Source organism: Chaetodon trifascialis, chromosome 8 (genome assembly GCF_039877785.1).
Source record: "Chaetodon trifascialis isolate fChaTrf1 chromosome 8, fChaTrf1.hap1, whole genome shotgun sequence".
Taxonomy (NCBI): domain Eukaryota; kingdom Metazoa; phylum Chordata; class Actinopteri; order Chaetodontiformes; family Chaetodontidae; genus Chaetodon; species Chaetodon trifascialis.
The window spans coordinates 28,832,943-28,850,730 of NC_092063.1; the positions used below are offsets into that span (position 1 = coordinate 28,832,943).

The following is a 17,788-nucleotide window of genomic DNA, read 5'->3' on the forward strand; positions in this document are numbered from 1 at the left end:
ATAATTTTCTTTTACATAACTACATTCAGTCATGGAAGTAATTTGATTTTTAATGTAATCACATTTTGTCTAATACTTCAGATGGTGACCTGTCATTACAAGGCAGTTTAGGAAGTTTATCCCTGAGTGACCTTACCCCACATGGTGATCTCTACAGAGAGCGGTTCACTACTCAAGGAGGGGAGGCCCTTATTTTCAACATCCATAAGTATATATCACAAAGCTTTGAACAGACACCTACTCTGCATGATACTGAGGAACTTGGAAGAATTGTTCTTCTTTTAGTCACCTTTGTATTGTGGTCCATTCAGATACGGCCAGCCTGATCCTTACCTGGAGCGAGAATGTGACATCAAGGTGTCCTTGCAGATGGCCTCAGTGCAGTATGTCCACACTCAGCGCTTCCAGGCTGAGGTGGTGGCCTTCATCCAACATTTCACCCAGCTGCAGGATGTCCTTGGTAGACAGAGAGCTGCAGTGGAGGGCCAGGCTGTGAGTACTCCCTGCTCGGGTGCTTTACCATGATAGACTTACATACTGTAATAAAGATAACTTAACTATAAGTATTCTCAGCTGCTTCTTGCTCATCTTATTGCTGCTTGTCTTTCCTCTACTCTGTCTTACCTGTATTTGTTCTTCTGTTGTCTCTTTCCTCTTTTCCTCCAAACCCTGGCCTTCTGCCTCTCTGCTCTCTTTCTCCTGCCTCTTCCTGCAGGTGCGGGATCATCCTCAGCGGGCATCCAGGGTTCTGCTGGATATTGAGGCTGGCGCTCCGGTCATTCTCATCCCAGAGAGCTCGCGGTCACCAAAGGTTATTGTGGCCAACCTTGGCCAGCTGAGAGTGCAGAACTGTTTCCTGCCAGCTGGGGCTCATGGGACATTTTCCCTCAGAGACAAGGTAGAGACACTTACCATTGCACATGTCATTGAATGAAACATGAGTGGTGCAATAGTGAGTGTCTGCAGGTAACAGAGAAGCATAATGGAAATTCCTTGCAAGTTTGGGGCTGCATTTTTGCAAATGGAGTTGGAGATTTGGTCAGGATTAATGGTGTCCTCAATGCTGAAAAATACAGGCTGCCACAGAGCCCTGATCTCAACATCATTGAGTGTCTGGGATTACATTAAGAGACACAAGGATTTGAGGAAGCCTACATCCACAGAATATCTGTGGTTAGTTGATGCTGTTTTGAAGGCAAAGGGTGGTCACACCAAATACTAATTTGATTTATATTTCTCTTCTGTTCATTCACTGCATTTTGTTAATTGATGAAAATAAAGTATTAACAATTACATTTTTGAAAGCATTCTTAGTTTACACACCTGCGTAGGTGAAAGATACATCTTGCGGATGCGCTGGGACACATCATCAGTGATCTAACCTGGGGTCATTGGGTATTTCGGGTCTTTCAGCATCAGACACCCTCGCCCAGGCAACCCGACTGGGGTTGATCAGATCACAGCCTGTGTCCCAGCAGTGTTTACCCACGGATCTGCCCTCTTGATCCATAGCCACCTTGTGGCTTTCTCTGCGGCTTCAGTTACAGACCTGATGGCCTTCCTCTTTGCCTCCCTGGTGAGGCCCAGCACCATGAATACTTTGCAGGGGGACCACCCAGCAAATCCTTGGCAGCGCACCTCCGGAGGTTCACAGCGATTTTTCCAGCCTTGCCTTCTGGTACTTGGCATGCTTCCTCTGATTGGCCTTATCCATGCGCTCTTCCCAGGGCACTGTGAGCTCCAGAATGATCAACTGCTCGGTGGAATTTGACACGATGATCATGTCTGGTCGTAGCTGTGTAGATGTTATCCTGGCTTGGAACTTAAGCTGTTTGCCAAGATCCACTTCCAGTTGCCAGTCAGTGGCGGAGGTGAGGAGGCCAGACTTCGCCCGTGGTTGAATGTTAGGCTTCTCTCTGGCTCTGTGGAACCTGATGGTCATTGGCTTGTGGTGGCCCTTGATGGTGTTAACGGCCATGGCTATACTGTCAGCAACTGCCCTGAGCACCTGGTTGAGGTGCCAGTGATAGCGCCCGTCTCCAAGGGCTTTTGGGCAGCTGCTGAGGAGGTGTTCCGGGGATCCCCGTCCTGGACACTGGGGACAGGATAATGTTTCTGTTTTGCCCCAGACATGGAGATTGGATGGATTTGGTAGGACATCATAAACAGCCTGGACTAAAAACCTGATGTGATGGAAGTCTACTTTCCAGATGTTGGACTAGGTGATCTTTTGTTGCAGATATATATATATTCTCCCATTTAGCCCATGCTCCTTGTTGCCCCATTCCCTCCATCCTGCTAGCTCGTTCCTCCTCTGCGCCTCCCTGCACTTCCTCCTGAGTGAGATGTTGCCACTCCAGAGACCCCAGAGCTTTGTCTGCCCTCCATTTCCTGCCTGTTCACACCTGGATGCCAGCCAATGCCACCTTTGGATACCTAGATTCCCTGTACTGTAAGGCTTTCCGTGTTCTGGACACCATGAACTCTTCAGCAAGGCCACTGAATGGGAGCTGAAGGCTGTGAGAAGCGGAATTTGCCCACTACTTTTCCCCTCTTGAGCACTAGAGACTTTGATTTTGCTGGCTTTAAGCTCATTCTTGCCCAGGTGATGAGCTTCTCTAGACATTGGAGACTCCATCTACTGCTCGGGACAGATGTGGTGGTGACAGTCAGGTCGTCCATAAAGGCTCTTATTGGGGGCTGGCGTACTCCTGATTTTGTCAAGGGTCCCCTGCAGTCCACCTCTGCTAACTTGACTATCATGCAAAGACAAAAAGTATGACTGAGATAATGCACCCTGTTATTATGCCTTTCTCAAGTCGGTGCCAGTCTGATGTACCTGACCCAGCAGTAACTCTTAGCCTGAAATTATTATAGTAATCCAGAACAAGGTCAGTGACTTTGCTGGGAACATGATGTCGTCGAAGAGTGAGCTCAACAAGCTTGTGCGGTTTGGAGCTGTATGCATTTGCGAGGTCCAGCCAGAGTACATTGAGATCTCCTTTCCCTTCACGGGCCTCCTTGAGTTGTGTCCACGCCAGTGTGTTTCAAACATCCAGGCACTCCAGGGATTCCACCCTTCTGAACAGAGGTGTCAATGTAGCTGTTCTTCAGAAGGAACTCCGTCGTCGTGACAAGATGCTGAAGAAATTCTTGCCTTAGATGCTTAGCAGCGAGATGGTTCTAAACTGACTGATGATCTTGGAGTCCTCTTTCTTGGGGATCCACACACCCTCTGCACACCTCCATTGGCCTGCAACTTTTCCCCTGTGCCAGATCACCCTCTTCCAAAGGTCCAAGAGTTGTGGGCAGCGCTTGTACACAGTGTACGGAACACCGCTGGGGCCTGGGGCTGAAGCTGTTCTGGCTTCCTTCACAACCTCCTGAACCTCAGTCCAGCTGGGCTCCCTTGTTACAAAGTCCGTTGTTGGAGGTTGTGGGCTTATGAGGGCCCTTTGTGGTTCAAGCTCCTGGTCTCTGTCTGAGTTGCTCAGGGTGTTATGCAGGAAGGAGTTTGTGTCCTCTGTTGAGCACATGAGGTCGCAGCTACGCTTGTCCCCCAGCAGCTTCTTGGTGAAGGTAAAAGGGTTGGAGATGAAAGTGGTGTCTTCGCTCTTTTCTTCCCCCGCCTTCAGTGCCACTCTGCCCGGTGCTGCATCATCAGCTTCTTCCTGAGGATGTTGCGAAGCTCAGCGAGCGATTCCTGGCTGGTCTCCTCCTGCATCTCACCAGGATCAGATCCTGTGCGTTGCAATATGTTCTCCTGCTCCCTGCACTTCATCCTGGCCAGATGTATTTTTCAGCCACATGGGTTCTTGCACACTTTTCCACAGATGCGTCTTGCATTCATGGTTGAATTCCTGTTCTCATAGGTCAACCCCATTAAGTCTGTCCTCTTGGGCTCCCGTGGGGGTATATCTCTCAAGGCGTTTTCATAGCAATTTTGGGTTTCTAACTCGCAGAAGATACATGTTGGGGTGCTACCCCTCCCTGTCCTGGTTGCCGTCTTTCCAAGCCGTCATTTGTCTTTCCAGTTGTCACCAAACTGTTCCTGGTTGCCTAAAATAGTACTGTACTCACTGGCCACTTTATCAGGCACACCTTGCTAGTACCGGGTTGGACCCCCTTCTGCCTTCAGAAAGGCCTTAATTCTTTGTGGCGTACTTTCAACAAGGTGTGGAAACATTCCTAAGTGATTTTGGTCCATATAGACATGATAGCATCACACAGTTGCTGCAGATTTGTTGGCTGCACATCCACGATGCAAATCTCCCATTCCACCACATTCCAAAGGTGATCTATTGGATTGGATAATCAGTTGGATTGAGATCTGGTGACTGTGGAGGCCATTGGAGTACAGTGAATTCATTGTCATGTTCAAGAAACCAGTTTGAGATGATTTAAGCTTTGTGACATGGTGCATTATGCTGCTAGAAGTAGCCATCAGAAGATGGGTAAACTGGTCATAAAGGGATGGACATGGTCAGCAGCAATAGTCAGGTAGGCTGTGGCGTTTAAATGGTCAGTTGGTACCAAGGGGCCCAAAGTGTGCAAAGAAAATATTCCCCACACTATTACAACACAACCATTCTCCTCTGACCTTGACCTCTTACATCAGCGAGGCATCTTTGTCCAAAAAACTGCTGCTCACTAGATATTTTCTCTTTTTCAGACCATTCTGTGTAAACCCTAGAGATGGTTGTGTGTGAAAATTCCAGTAGATCAGCAGTTTCCGAAATACTCGGACCAGCCCGTCTGGCACCAACAACCAAACCACCTCGGTTTGAACTTCAGCAAGATGTCTTGGCTACGTCTACGTGCCTAAATGCATTGAGTTGCTGATTAGCTATTTGTGTTAACAAGCAATTGAACAAGTGTACCTAATAAAGTTTCTAATGACTATGTGTGTGTATATATATATATATATATATATATATATACACAAGTGTATCTCAATAAATTTGAATATCATGGAGAAGTTCATGTTTTCCTGTAATTTAATTTAAACAGTGAAACTTTAATCAATTTTAGATTTATTGCACATAAACTGGAATATTCAAAGCCTTTTTTATTCTAATTTTGATAATTATGAGTTACAGCCAATGAAAATAAAAAAATCCATCTCAAAATATTAGAATATTTCATAAGAACAATAATAATAAAAAAAAATTATAATACAAAAAAGTCAAACTTATGAAAAGTATGTTCATTTATGCACTCAATACTTGTTCGAGGCCCCTTTTGCACGAAGTACTGAATCAACATGCAACACGTGGCATGGCATGGAGGCGAGCAGCCTGTGGCGCTGCTGAGATTTAATGGAAGCCCAGGTTGCTTTGATAGTGGCCTTCAGCTCATCTGTATTGTGGGGTCTGACGTCTCTCATCTTCCTGTTGACAATAACCCATAGATTCTCTACAGGGTTCACAGTAATACCATGGTCAGCAAACCAGTTCTGAGTAGTTTTGGCATTGTGGGCAGGTGCCAAGTCCTGTTGAAAAAGGAAATCAGCATCTCCATAAAGCTTGCCAGCAGATGAAAGCATGAAGTGGTCTAAAATCTCCTGGTAGACGGCTGCGTTGACTTTGGACTTAAAGTTGAAGATAAAACACAGTGGACCAACACCAGCAGATGACATGGCACCCCAAATCATCACTGACTGTCGACACTTAACGCTGAACTTGAGGCAACTTGCATTCTTTGTCCCTTCACTCTTCCTCCAGATTCTAGGGCCTCTTTTTACATGAAATTCCAAACTTTACTTTCACCTGAAAAGTGGACTTTGGACCACCGAGCATTGGTCCAGTATTTGTTCTCATTTGCCCAGGTAAGACGCTTCTGACTTTGTCTCTGGTTCGGGAGTGGCTTGACACTAGGAATGTGATACTTGTAGCCCATTTCAAGGACACATCACTGCACTGCACTGACTTCAGCTTCAGTCCACTCCTTGTGAAGCACCCCCACATTCTTGAATCAGCCTTGCTTGACAATGTCTTCAAGGCTCCGGTCATCCCTGTTGCTTGTGCAGCCAGAACTTTCAGCAAAGATCTTCTGTGGCTTACCCTTTGTGGAGGGTGTTGAGTATAGTTGCTTTCGTCAATGAAAATTGTTACTTAATATTGTCGTCAACGAACCTTTATCACGTGACGAAAACGAGATGAGACGCAACGTAAATGCTGGTGATGTGACGATAACTTCAATTAAAAATATAATGCAATATTGTTGACAAATAAAAACAAGACTAAATGTGGTTTACAAAATAAAAACTCTGCTAAAATGTCTCTCCATTTCCGTTGACTAAAATTAAACGAGACAAAATGTTCTAACGTTATTTCATCTTGTTTAGTCGCATTGTTATTATTTTTCTGTATTTCTGTTTCCCGTGTCCCACTTCAGGGGCTGCATCAGGTCACACTGCGTAGTCGCAGGTGACATCACGGCATTAGTTCCCACTCGAGGCATTATTTAGAAGATGTAGCTGAGGCAGGTTAACGTAAACGTCAGACAACCGACACAGAGAACGAGACTGATGGCCGGCCAGCTGGCTTTGGTTGGTAAAATAAATATGTTGTAAATTCAAATCAGAGCATCTTCGTGTCTGGAATGGATGTATTCTTGAGTCTATAAGGTAACAATAATATAATAATAAGACAACTTTGTTTGAATTGTGAAATAGGTTTGACTAAAAGAAAATTTTTGTTTCGTCTATACTACTAGATACTATATTGACTGGGTTAAATAGAATTGCATTACTAAAAAGAGACTACAATTTTCATTGACTAAAACTAGACTAAAATATCATCAGTTTTCGTCGACTAAAACTAGACGAAAATAGTCACGGATAATTCTGACTAAAATAAGACTAAAATGCTCAGACTTTTAGTCGACTGAAACTTGACTCAACTATGAAAGTGACTTAAACTAATAAAAACTAAAACGAAGGTTGCCGGTTCGATCCTCAGGTCAGGCGGGGCCTTTCTGTGTGAAGTTTGCATGTTCTTCCCGTGCATGCGTGGGTTCTCTCCGGGTACTCCGGCTTCCTCCCACAGACCAAAAACATGCTCATTAGGTTAATTGATGACTCTAAATTGTCTGTAGGTGTGAGTGTGAATGTTTGTTTGTCCTTGCATGTGGCCCTGCAGTCGGCTGGCAACCGGTTCAGGGTGTACCCCGCCTCTCGCCCATTGTAGCTGGGATAGGCTCCAGCCCCCCGCAACCCCAAAAGGGATAGGCAGTATAGATAATGGATGGATGGAAAACTAAAATGGAAAGACTAGACTAAGATTAAAATTAAAACAGGCCGCCAAAAATAACACTAGTTGTCACAATACGATTTTTTTCCTGTTCATCTACACCAAGTTTCAAAGTACCAAAAATCTCAATTACACACTACAGACAGCTGACAGGTGACAGAATATTTCACTTATTTTTTTGACATGGACGCAGCGGTTAGCGTGTTGCTGAACTTGAAAACAGTTTTGAACTTTGTTGGAGCATTTGGTTTGGGTTGTATATTCACAGTACTCCTATATTTCTGAACCCCTTCAGGATATAGTTTCAGATAATTTGGTGTTGCATTACTTTAGTAACAACATAATAATTGGTTCTGGTTTGCAGTTTTAAAAGTCAATCATGTTTAAATTTACAGTTGAGGCCAAAATGATTAGCCCCCCAGGAATTCTGGAACATTTTCCTAAAATTCTTCCCAATGTTTGCCGCTCTAATAAAACTTGATATAATCAAACATTCACCAGTGCTATTTAGTAGCTTGTGTTGAAAAATATGTTGAAATTTGAGGAATAATATGCAGAAATCTGCTCATAGTGTAGCCTTAGGTCCTCGCTTGGTCTTCCAACAAGACAATAACCCAAAGCATACATCAAAATTGGTCCAACAGTTCCTGAAGGATACCAAAACCAAGGTCCTGGAGTGGTCCGCACAGAGCCCAAACCTCAATCCTATTGAGAATCTGTGGGGGCTGCTCACAGTGAATGTCCACGCTCGGAAACCACGCAACTTGGACCAGCTGGAACAATTTGCAGTGGAAGAATCGGCCAAAATCCCTCAGGAGACCTGTGCCAACCTAGTAAAGAACTACTCTAAGAAGTTGTTGTCAGTTGTGGCTCAGAAAGGGCACACTATTGACTATTAACGGCCAGGGGGCTAATAATTTTGGATGTCTCATTTTTGCCCTTTCTTGTTTTAACTGAGTGTATTAATAAAATATCCTAATCAAACTTAGTGGACATTTTGTCTTTGTTATTTTGGAAACAAATACACTATAAACACTTGTAATTTCATAAGGTGGGCTTATAATTTTGGCTCAACTGTATATTAATGAGAATGGCTGATCAAAAGATAAATCCCATAACACCACAAACTGTGAGATTTTTATCTCCTGACTGTCAAAACCAACTGGCCTGTACTTGCAATTTGGTTGAATCAGAAATGCAACATAATAATTCTTCAAAATGCATGAGACAAATTGTTTCAACAGTAGAAATAGTAGAAATGACAAACTCAATGCTGTGTTGAATTGTTTTTTCTATCTTAGGACATAATGGTACAGTGTCAGTGAGTTATCATTTTACCAATGATTTTCAGTGAATATAGTGAGCTATCACCTTTATCATTGTCCAAAGTACTTGTTCTCTTACACTGTCAATGATAAAAGTATGTGTCCCAGCCCTCTCATTCCTTTAAGTTTGAACACTGTCTTCTGTAGTGTTAAGAAAATTCTTTTAAGTGTAGGGGGATTGGTAATTGTCTTCAGTTTATTTTGTGCATAGGCCCCTTTAAAGTCATCTGCTTTCATGGGCATGTATTTTTTCCTATGTTAATGTGCAACTTTATGTCTCTTTTATTTGTTTTCTGTTAAAAAAAAGGAGCATGTCCTGAGTGCAGCAGGGAGGAGTAGCGAGCAGAAGAAGCCAAAAACCTCCATCTCCTCCACAGTGTTCAACCTTGGCAGGCCACAGGCCCCAGACACAGGCAGGACACTTGAGGAGGACAGCCCTCACATTCAAGGTTAGCATTGCTGCATAGTTTGAACGATAACTATTACAAGTATTGTTTGTATAGAGAGCTGAGACACTTGAAAATGTGGACCTCAGTAATGATAAGAGGCTTTCTAGTTTGCTTTGAACCCTTTCCAGATGCAGTTAAATGTTTGTTTCATCATAGAGCGACAAGGGTCACCTTGAAAGAATCACTTAACAGAAGATGCAATCTGGACTGATATTCTTCTAAGTTCCAGAAAAAGCCCTAACCTTTGTTGTGACTTGTCCCTTTATCAGTTATGCCTTTTTTCTCTCTCCACTCTATACTCAAAAAAGTGCAACCTAATGTGTTTTTCTGCCTCAGAAGACCATGTATGCCTGTTAGACTGCATTGCCCTGGACCTGCAGGAGATGGATATCTTTGCTGCAGAACGTCTGCCCTGTCAGCCCTGGGACAGTGGTACTAAACCCCCTAAATCCACCGACCTCATCTTTCCTTCGTACTGTGTTCGTCGCACTGGAGACAACCTGCTAAAAGACTGCTGCCGCCTCAAGCTTAAAGTGGAACGCAACCTAGACAAGTACGTTTTTTGTTTTATCAATGACAAAAATTATAACCTTTTAAACAGTTAAATCATGTTGAGAACTATGGTTCAGTCTCCACTTGTTCATCTATTTTTCATAGTTGTCATCGTGGTGTCTCTATGTCAAAAGAGAATACATAATAGAAACATTATATTTATACCTCATATTGTACAGTCAGGATGTAGTGGCCCATGAGCCAAAGCTGTCTCTCCATCAACAACAGTGCTTTCATCTAACCATAAAGCCAGTGGCGGCTGGTGAAAAAAATTCTTGGTGGGGCTGGTGTGCCAACAGATTTCCCTGCCTAATCTAGCATAAGCATTCAAATGAACAGTCAGAAAATGACGACAGTTCCACAATAATAATTTAATTTCACAGTTTCAAAGACAAAGTAACAATTTACAGCTATATTAAACTTCATGCTATCAAATACTATACAATACAATCAAGGGATAATTTCACAACAAGGGTATGATTTCAGCTGAATCTATACAAATCAACAGTGTGAGTGAGTGAGTGAGTGAGTGAGTGAGTGAGTGAGTGAGTGAGTGAGTGAGTGAGTGAGTGGAGGGGGGAAGTGTCTAAGGTGAGTGTGGGTTGACTTATTATATGAAGGGAGAATGAAACAGAACATTTCCTATTAAAATGTAACATATACAAAGAATTGGAAACCAAGTTCAAAAATTAAACATTAAACATAAACAGATGATTTTAATACCCTCTCTAACAAGAAAAAAAAGCAACATTTACTTGGAGAAAACAGCATCAGTGCCATAGAAGCAGCAAAATTTGTCATTACATGTCACAGCCTGAGAGAAACAACAAAGCAGTCTCCACAACTACATTATTACATACGGTTTTAATCTACCTCTTCATTGTGCCTTCTTACAGCAATGCGGTGCCCATCATCTAGCTACATTGCTATGCTAATCGTTTCGAACACAGCTAGCTTGACGCAGTTTTCCATGTGAACTTTGGATCTCTCATGCTTCTTGATCTGTTTGGAGAGGTGCTTTAAGTCAGTTAGTCCAGTCTTTGTCCAAGTCGAATCACATTTGTCACTTCTGAAGAGGATACCGGGGAAACAGACAAGTGCATAGGCTGCACCACAACCTGCCAGCCACGTCTTACGGTTGAACCAGGTCCGACAAAAACTACTTGCACAGTTTATCTTTCTCTGTGGTTTGCTGGTAAATGTTGATTTCAGGCTTGTCAGGTCCTAGCTCCTTAACAAGAAGTTTTTCCTCCGTCGTCCATCTCGCGAAAGGGTACATTAATAATGATTTCACCAAATTTGGTGGAAGCTGCTCTTGACCTCCAGTTCTTACCGCCATCGGCATCATCTCTCCTCGTCACCGAATTTTTTTCCCCCACTACGAAAAAAAACCTATCGCTGGCTCCTCACGTAGCTCTAGCAATCCTAAACCTTAATGTATTTTATGTAGCACTTGGGGCAACATTTCCAGCGCCCCACAGGCGTTAAATTTGGCAACGTTGATAGACCGATTATTCATCATTTTTCCCTAGCAACCATAACCGGATTGGCTATTTAGCTGAAAGTTAGGGGCGCTTTGCCAAGCGCCCCATGAGAGAATGATACGCTGTCTGTCAGTCAGTGGAAATTCACTGTTTAAGGAGTGTCAGTTGGTGGAAATGTTTTTTAAATGATTTAAATTGCATGTAGGGACACACACATACACAGACACACACACGCACGCACGTTATTAAGTAAAACTGACATTGATTAAAAAAAACGCAAAAATATCTTTTCCTTCCACAGCTGGTGGGGCGAAGCCCCAGCGGCCCCTATGGGCCAGCCGCTGCTGCATAAAGCAGGTCACTTGCTGGGAAAAAAAACCAAAGGTGGATAAACTTGTGGTGCTTGTTATATGATGTGCATGCTTGTAATAAGAGCATGATGAAGAGCAAACATTTAATAGGGCAAATGGGATCAGATCAGTAAATGCTTTGTACTTAAATATGACCAAATATACATGTCAAACATAGGAATTAGAACAAAAGCCCTGACTCCAATATGTGCCAGCTTCAAATACAAGCCTGGTACACTCTGCAGTTGAGGTAAATTCAGGTCTCTGCCACTATTTGTGAATTTGGGAAATACAGTAGTCTTAAACGAGCCTGAGGATTGACATTGGGGCAGATCTGGGCATATTTTAATGGATTGATAGTGACTAAAATAAGTCAATCAAAATCTGATCCTTTCTTTACCCGTTTGTGTTTATCTGAGCCTGCTACTGTTGCAGCATTGCTCTCATTTTACCACAGCAAGGCTCTTCAATGCAGCATTTCACTGCATATGAGAGTGAAAATTAGTTTGTCAGTGTAAAACATTATTTGCCATTGATGCTGAGAAACCTGTGACTTCTCTCAATCTTACTAGCAAAGAACAGTGACCAAAAGATATTGGTGGAAGCTGCTAATTTTCAGCCAAAATTGTCATTTTTGCTAAATGTCATTAACAGCAGGCCATATCAGCTGTTGCTAATTAACTTTGAGTCTGTGAGTTGCTCGATGGCAGGCCAAAACTAAACTTGGCTGTTATCAGGTTATTTGTGTGCTTCCTCTAGCCATTTCAGTGTTTCAGATACATGTTGAATAAACATTTACTGGTTGGCACAGTACTTTAATACATCAGGCTTATTAGCTTTATGATTAAGTGCCTTTTGTTCTAATCTGCAGCAATTTTACATGAATAATTGGAATGGTTTATGGATAGTAGTTGTGGGCCCGGTTTATGTTTTGGCTATAAAAGTTTGTCTGTAAGAAAGCAGTTAGTATGATTGTACCCAGTGTCAGTGTAGGACCCTACTCATTATCCAAACCCATGCTTGTGTTCATTGATGTTGTCAGGGAGCTGAGCCATGCGGTCCCTGACATGTCCATCCACGGCAGCCTGTCGTCAGTACACTGCTCTCTGGACCTGGAGCATTACCAGCTAATTAGAGGGCTGCTGGAGAACAACCTGGGAGAGCCTGTTGAAGATTTCCTGCGACCTTACAACCTGCAGGACCCCAGTACTTATGTGAGAAAGCAGGCACCCACACAGACACTGACCAACTAACTGAACGACTTACTGCAGTCTGTGCAGCATATCTATAAACAAATAAAAATATTAGTAGCAAATGCTATTTGTATTCATGAAATCCACTTGACTTGCCCACTAGGGCCAGCTAAAAAAGTTTGATATTCTGTAAACATGGGTTAGGCTTAAATATTATGTCAACACTTTAAATACACTGTCAAAAGAATGATTCATTGTGAAATTTTGATTTGAGACTTGCACACTTTGCAGATGATTTAAGTTGCTTTCATCTATATAGCCCAATATCACAAATGTGCCTCAAGGGGTTTTACAATTTGTGGCCACCTTAGACCCTTGATTACAATTATGGTCCTACCAATACTATGATATTGCACAGCAACATCAGTTTTTTTCAAAATTTTGTTAAATGCAAGCTGCAAAAATTGACCGTCATTGGGTTTATAGTTTACAATACATTGAACGGTATATCCATTATTTTATACTTCTGTTTCTCTTTTAATGATTGTTATGTCTATTTAGTGATGTAACTGTCACTTTTTCTCATTTCAAAATATCCCCTATACATGTCCTATTTATGAACTATTGTTGTATCTGTCTTCAGACGGTGTTAAGTGGAGATGTTTACACCAACTTGTCATTCCTGCTGGACATGATGGATGTCAGTCTGGAGCTCTTTGACAGCCCCAACCCCACTGAGGACAATTGCTCATTAGCAAGGTGGATCTTTTCTATCATTTTACAGCTCTATAAAAAATTGTTTTTTGCATTTTTCTGTGAATAGGTATACATATGATGTATTGTGGAAAACATCTAAGACCATGCAAATAATTGTTAAAAATAACCAGAGTTTACTTGACTTTTCTTGTGGAAATCCATGTGCCAGCATAGTTTGGGCATTTGTATTACATGCTAATAAAATTAATAATGGAACAGAAAGTATGCAAATGAGATCAAAGCCCCACACAGCAAATTCTCAAGGCCATAATGCCAGTACCACGGCGCACAGTGTAGAGACACCAAATATCTCACAGCCATAAACTATGAGCCAGATCAGCTCTTCTTTTTAGTGTCATTACTCTAACTTAACTGAAATTCTGAAAATCAGTGTTTCACTGCCCTTTCTGGTTGAATATGATTTGGTAGATTCTATGTTTAGGTAAAAAAAAAAATATTGCTGCCATTTCACAATCAGTTTTAGTGTGTCACCTGATGCTGAGCTCTTCAAAATTCTAGAATTTACACCTATTCAGTACAAATTGTACCATTTTAAGTTTGCTGGAAATATAACACTGAGGAAACTCTGAGATAGATTAAGAGGACTTGGTCTAACACTCATTTTGAACTCAACTCTCTAGGACAGACCAACATCCCTCACAGCTTATAGCTAGTTTATCAAAATACATTTCATGGAATAGTTATAATTGAGACAGGTTTCTACAGAGAAGTTAAAAAGGATGTCTTTTTAAAATTATGTTTGTATTTCTCTAACAAAGATTTGACTTCATGAAATCCAAGCTGCTCTTTGAGAGTTTCTCCAATGGATCCAAGTCTGTCAACTTGGTGTCTCACTCCCTGCTGGCATATGACACTCGGAACTCCAGGATGGATAAAAGTACTGGTCAAGCTGATGGCACAAAGCCCAATGTCTTTGACTGCATCCTCCAGCCCTCTAAAACAGGGACCAATCGGGCATCACTGCAGCTGGAACTACATTATAGGTATCACTGGAGAATGTTCAAGCTCATGAATATTTCTAAACATAAGTAGAAAGAGAAATTTTAGGTAGTGTTACATATTAAAGAGTTGGTCACACAAGTTGTATTCCACCTTCCTGCAGATCTACACGGGACTTCTCCTGCTTCACTGTGGTCCTCAATAACTTGAGGGTCTTTCTCATCTTTGACTGGCTCCAGCTGGTGCGAGACTTCCTGCAGGTGCCGGTGGAGAAAGCGTTGGGCGGTACTGAGTCTCTCTCTCATCAGCACTGGCCCAGTAACCCTAGCACTGACTCAGGCACAGCCACCAGTAGCACCACTGGGGCCGTCATGCCAAAGACAGTCAAGAGTGGTGTGGTCACCAAAAGGTCCACAGTGCCGGTTACCCAGGACAGCTGCTTGGAGGTCAAGATCAATGTCACAGGTCAGGGAAGAATGATAGATCACTGAGTAACCCTTGAAAACAGATCTGGGAACAGTAACCCTTGAAAGTTTTTGATTGTTGTTGTTGTGTGATTAGTTTTAAAGTCTGTGATTGTTTCCAATACAAGAAATAATGGACTATATATCCTATGGACATAACAATGTCAAAAACTCATAGTATGACAATACTTTGATATTCAGGCCACAATACAATATGTATTGTGATATTTAAAAAAAAAATTACTTGAAAACAATGTTAATGCATTTGCAGGTTTAACAGGCTCTGGTGGTCAGCTCAGCTGTGGTAGTTGAACTGTGGTGAAAAAACGCTGCTCAAGGCCTCACTCTCACCACCACATCTATATTTCGTGCATTGTCTGTACTGACAGCAATACCATAATTGTTTTTATTCTTCATATTGAGATGCAAAACAGCTGATCTCGAATCCTCAGCTATGTTGAGTCCAGTGTGTGATTGAAAAGGAGGCTGAATCTTTCGGACTCATCTCCCATTCGCTGGTCATAAAATGAGCTGTGACTGTAATCTAGCTGTGAGTAACTCATTAAGTCCACCCATCCGTGGTTATTGAGATGCACTTTGGTTCTGTAAGGCTCTGTGTCACTTTAGCTTTTATCTCTTAGTACAGAGTTACTATCACTTTGTGACTAAAGTGTGGCCTTGGTGGAATTATATGCTTTGACTTCAGCGTTTTTACTAACCTTGTTGTTGACCACAGAAAACGGCCTTAAGTCTTTGGCTATTTATTCATTGATGCATCTTGTTGTTTTTTCAGCTCTGGGACTGTTATGTGGAAGGGGGCTCAACATGATTCTTTCAAGCTCCCTCTGCTGTTCAAACAGAAACATTAAAATTTTTGACAAGGAGAGGTAGTAGATAACTATATAATGTCACGGTAGATAGCATCACAGTCTCACAACAGTAACAGGCCATATATCTATGGCTATGGTTGCAATATTGCAACATTTGATATATTGTCACATATACAAGGTAATTGATTAGGACTGATGCATCATTAAAGGTACAATGCATAAGATATAATAATAATAAGAAGAAGAAGAATACATTTTATTTTCAGAGCGCTTTTAACAATGCTCAAAGGCACTTTACAGGAGAAGGGTCAGATAAAAACAACAAGACCATACAGGATAATTAAAAAACAATCAGTAAAAGCAAAGCAGAGAAGAAGGAACAAGACAAAAACAAAAAGGATAGGCAAAAACAGAAGAAATCATCCTAACAATTCAAACATTAAAAGCTGATCTAAAGCAGTGGGTCTTGAGCAGTGTTTGAATGTGATGAGGTCAGTGCAGTCAAGGAGTGATTTGGGGAGTGAGTTCCAGAGTGTGGGGCCAGCAACTGAGAAGGCTCTGTCCCCCCAGTTCTGGCGCTTGGTCCTGAGGGGGGTAGAAAGGAGGTTGGCATCTGCTGAGCGGAGGTTATGGGGGGGATTGTATGGGTCAGTGAGGTAGGAGGGGGCAGGGTTGTAAAGGGATTTGAAGGTGAGGAGGAGCAGTTTATATTGAATGTGGTGAGGGATGGGGAGCCAGTGGAGGTTCTGGAGGATGGGGGTGATGTGGTCATGAGAACGGGTTTGAGTGAGGAGTCAGACAGCAGAATTTTGTATACTGGGGTCTATTGAGAGCTTTGGAGGTGGAACCGAAGAGAATGCTGTTACAGTAGTCGAGGCGGGAAGTGACAAAGATGTGAATGAGGGTTTTGGCAGTTGAAAAAGAGAGAGATTGGTGGAGACAGGCAATGTTGCAGAGGTGGAAGAATGCAGTTTTGGTATTGTGATTGATGTGACTGGGGTTCAATTGTTTGTGTTTCAAAAGTTTGTGTCAAATATCACGCTGAGGTTGTGGATGTGAGGGGAAGGAGACAATGTGCTGTTTTAGATGGTGATGGAGAGGTGGGGGGACTTTGTGAGGGATTTGGGGCCAATTATGATGAGTTCCGATTTGTCACAGTTAAGTTTGAGACAGTTTTTTTGCATCCAGAGTTTAATTTTGGTCAGGCAGTTGGTGAGAGTGGTGTGGGTTAGGGTGGAGATGGTTTTGGTGGAGATGTAAAGTTGAATGTCATCAGCGCAACAGTGGAAGTGAAGGTTGTGGCGATGGATGATGTCACTGAACGACACATTCTAGAGTTTTTGATAAGAAGGAGAGGTTGGAGATAGGCCGGAAATTATTGGGGAAGTTTGGATTAAGTTTTCTTGAGGATGATTGTAACAGATGCAGGTTTGAGAGGTAAAGGGACAGAGCTAGTACTGAGGGAGGTGTTGATGATTTTGGTGATGAGGGGGGAGATGACAGGGAGGCAGTTCTTGAGAAGGCTGGATGGGATGGGGTCCAGGCAAGATGAAGAGTTATTTGTTCTGGAGATGTATTTGGGCAGTTCCAGGGGGGAGACAGGGGAGAAATGAACAAGAGGGGGAATGTTGAGAGGAATGGGGGGAGGAGAGGGGGAGGAAAGAGGTGCAGATGAGATGGATAAGCTGCTTTGGATGGAATCAATTTTGTTTTGGAAAAAAGGAGAGAAAGGAGTTGCGCTCGTCAGTTGTGAATGAGTTAGAGATGTTATCGGGGGGGATAGGAGTTTGTTGATAGTGGAGAAGAGAGTCTTGGGGTTATTGGAGTCAGAGTTAATCAGGTGAGTAGTCAGTGGATGGGGCAGATTTCAGGGTGTCTTTGTACTCTTGGAGGAAGTTGGTGTAGACTTGAAGGTGAACTGTGAGGTGTATTTTCTTGTAGAGTCTTTCCAGCTGTCCTTTATGGGATTTCATATGGTGAAGTTCAGGGGTGTACCAGGGAGCAGAGTGGGTGAATGTGACTGTTTTAGATTTAAGGGGAGCTAACTGATCTAGGCAGGAGGAGAGGGTGTGGTTATAGTAATTGATGAGGTCCATAGGGTTGTCAGATGATGGGGGGGTGGGGGGCTGGACATGGCAGTGGACAGTGAAGCAGAATATATGGAGGGGGAAA

The 17,788-nt window shown here is 42.6% G+C and overlaps 1 protein-coding gene across 4 annotated transcripts in view; it reads left to right on the forward strand.

The window, feature by feature from the left end:
• vps13d (vacuolar protein sorting 13 homolog D) overlaps positions 1 to 17,788 on the forward strand; it is a 261,953-nt gene that overhangs the window by 34,747 nt on the left and 209,418 nt on the right. For all 4 annotated transcript variants that reach the window (XM_070967714.1, XM_070967716.1, XM_070967715.1 and 1 more), the window contains exons 23-31: positions 82 to 208; positions 312 to 492; positions 716 to 898; positions 8,886 to 9,027; positions 9,364 to 9,580; positions 12,456 to 12,627; positions 13,250 to 13,365; positions 14,142 to 14,366; positions 14,486 to 14,787. In XM_070967714.1, coding sequence (XP_070823815.1) covers positions 82 to 208; positions 312 to 492; positions 716 to 898; positions 8,886 to 9,027; positions 9,364 to 9,580; positions 12,456 to 12,627; positions 13,250 to 13,365; positions 14,142 to 14,366; positions 14,486 to 14,787 — 1,665 coding nt within the window. The remainder of the gene's footprint in view (positions 1 to 81; positions 209 to 311; positions 493 to 715; positions 899 to 8,885; positions 9,028 to 9,363; positions 9,581 to 12,455; positions 12,628 to 13,249; positions 13,366 to 14,141; positions 14,367 to 14,485; positions 14,788 to 17,788) is intronic.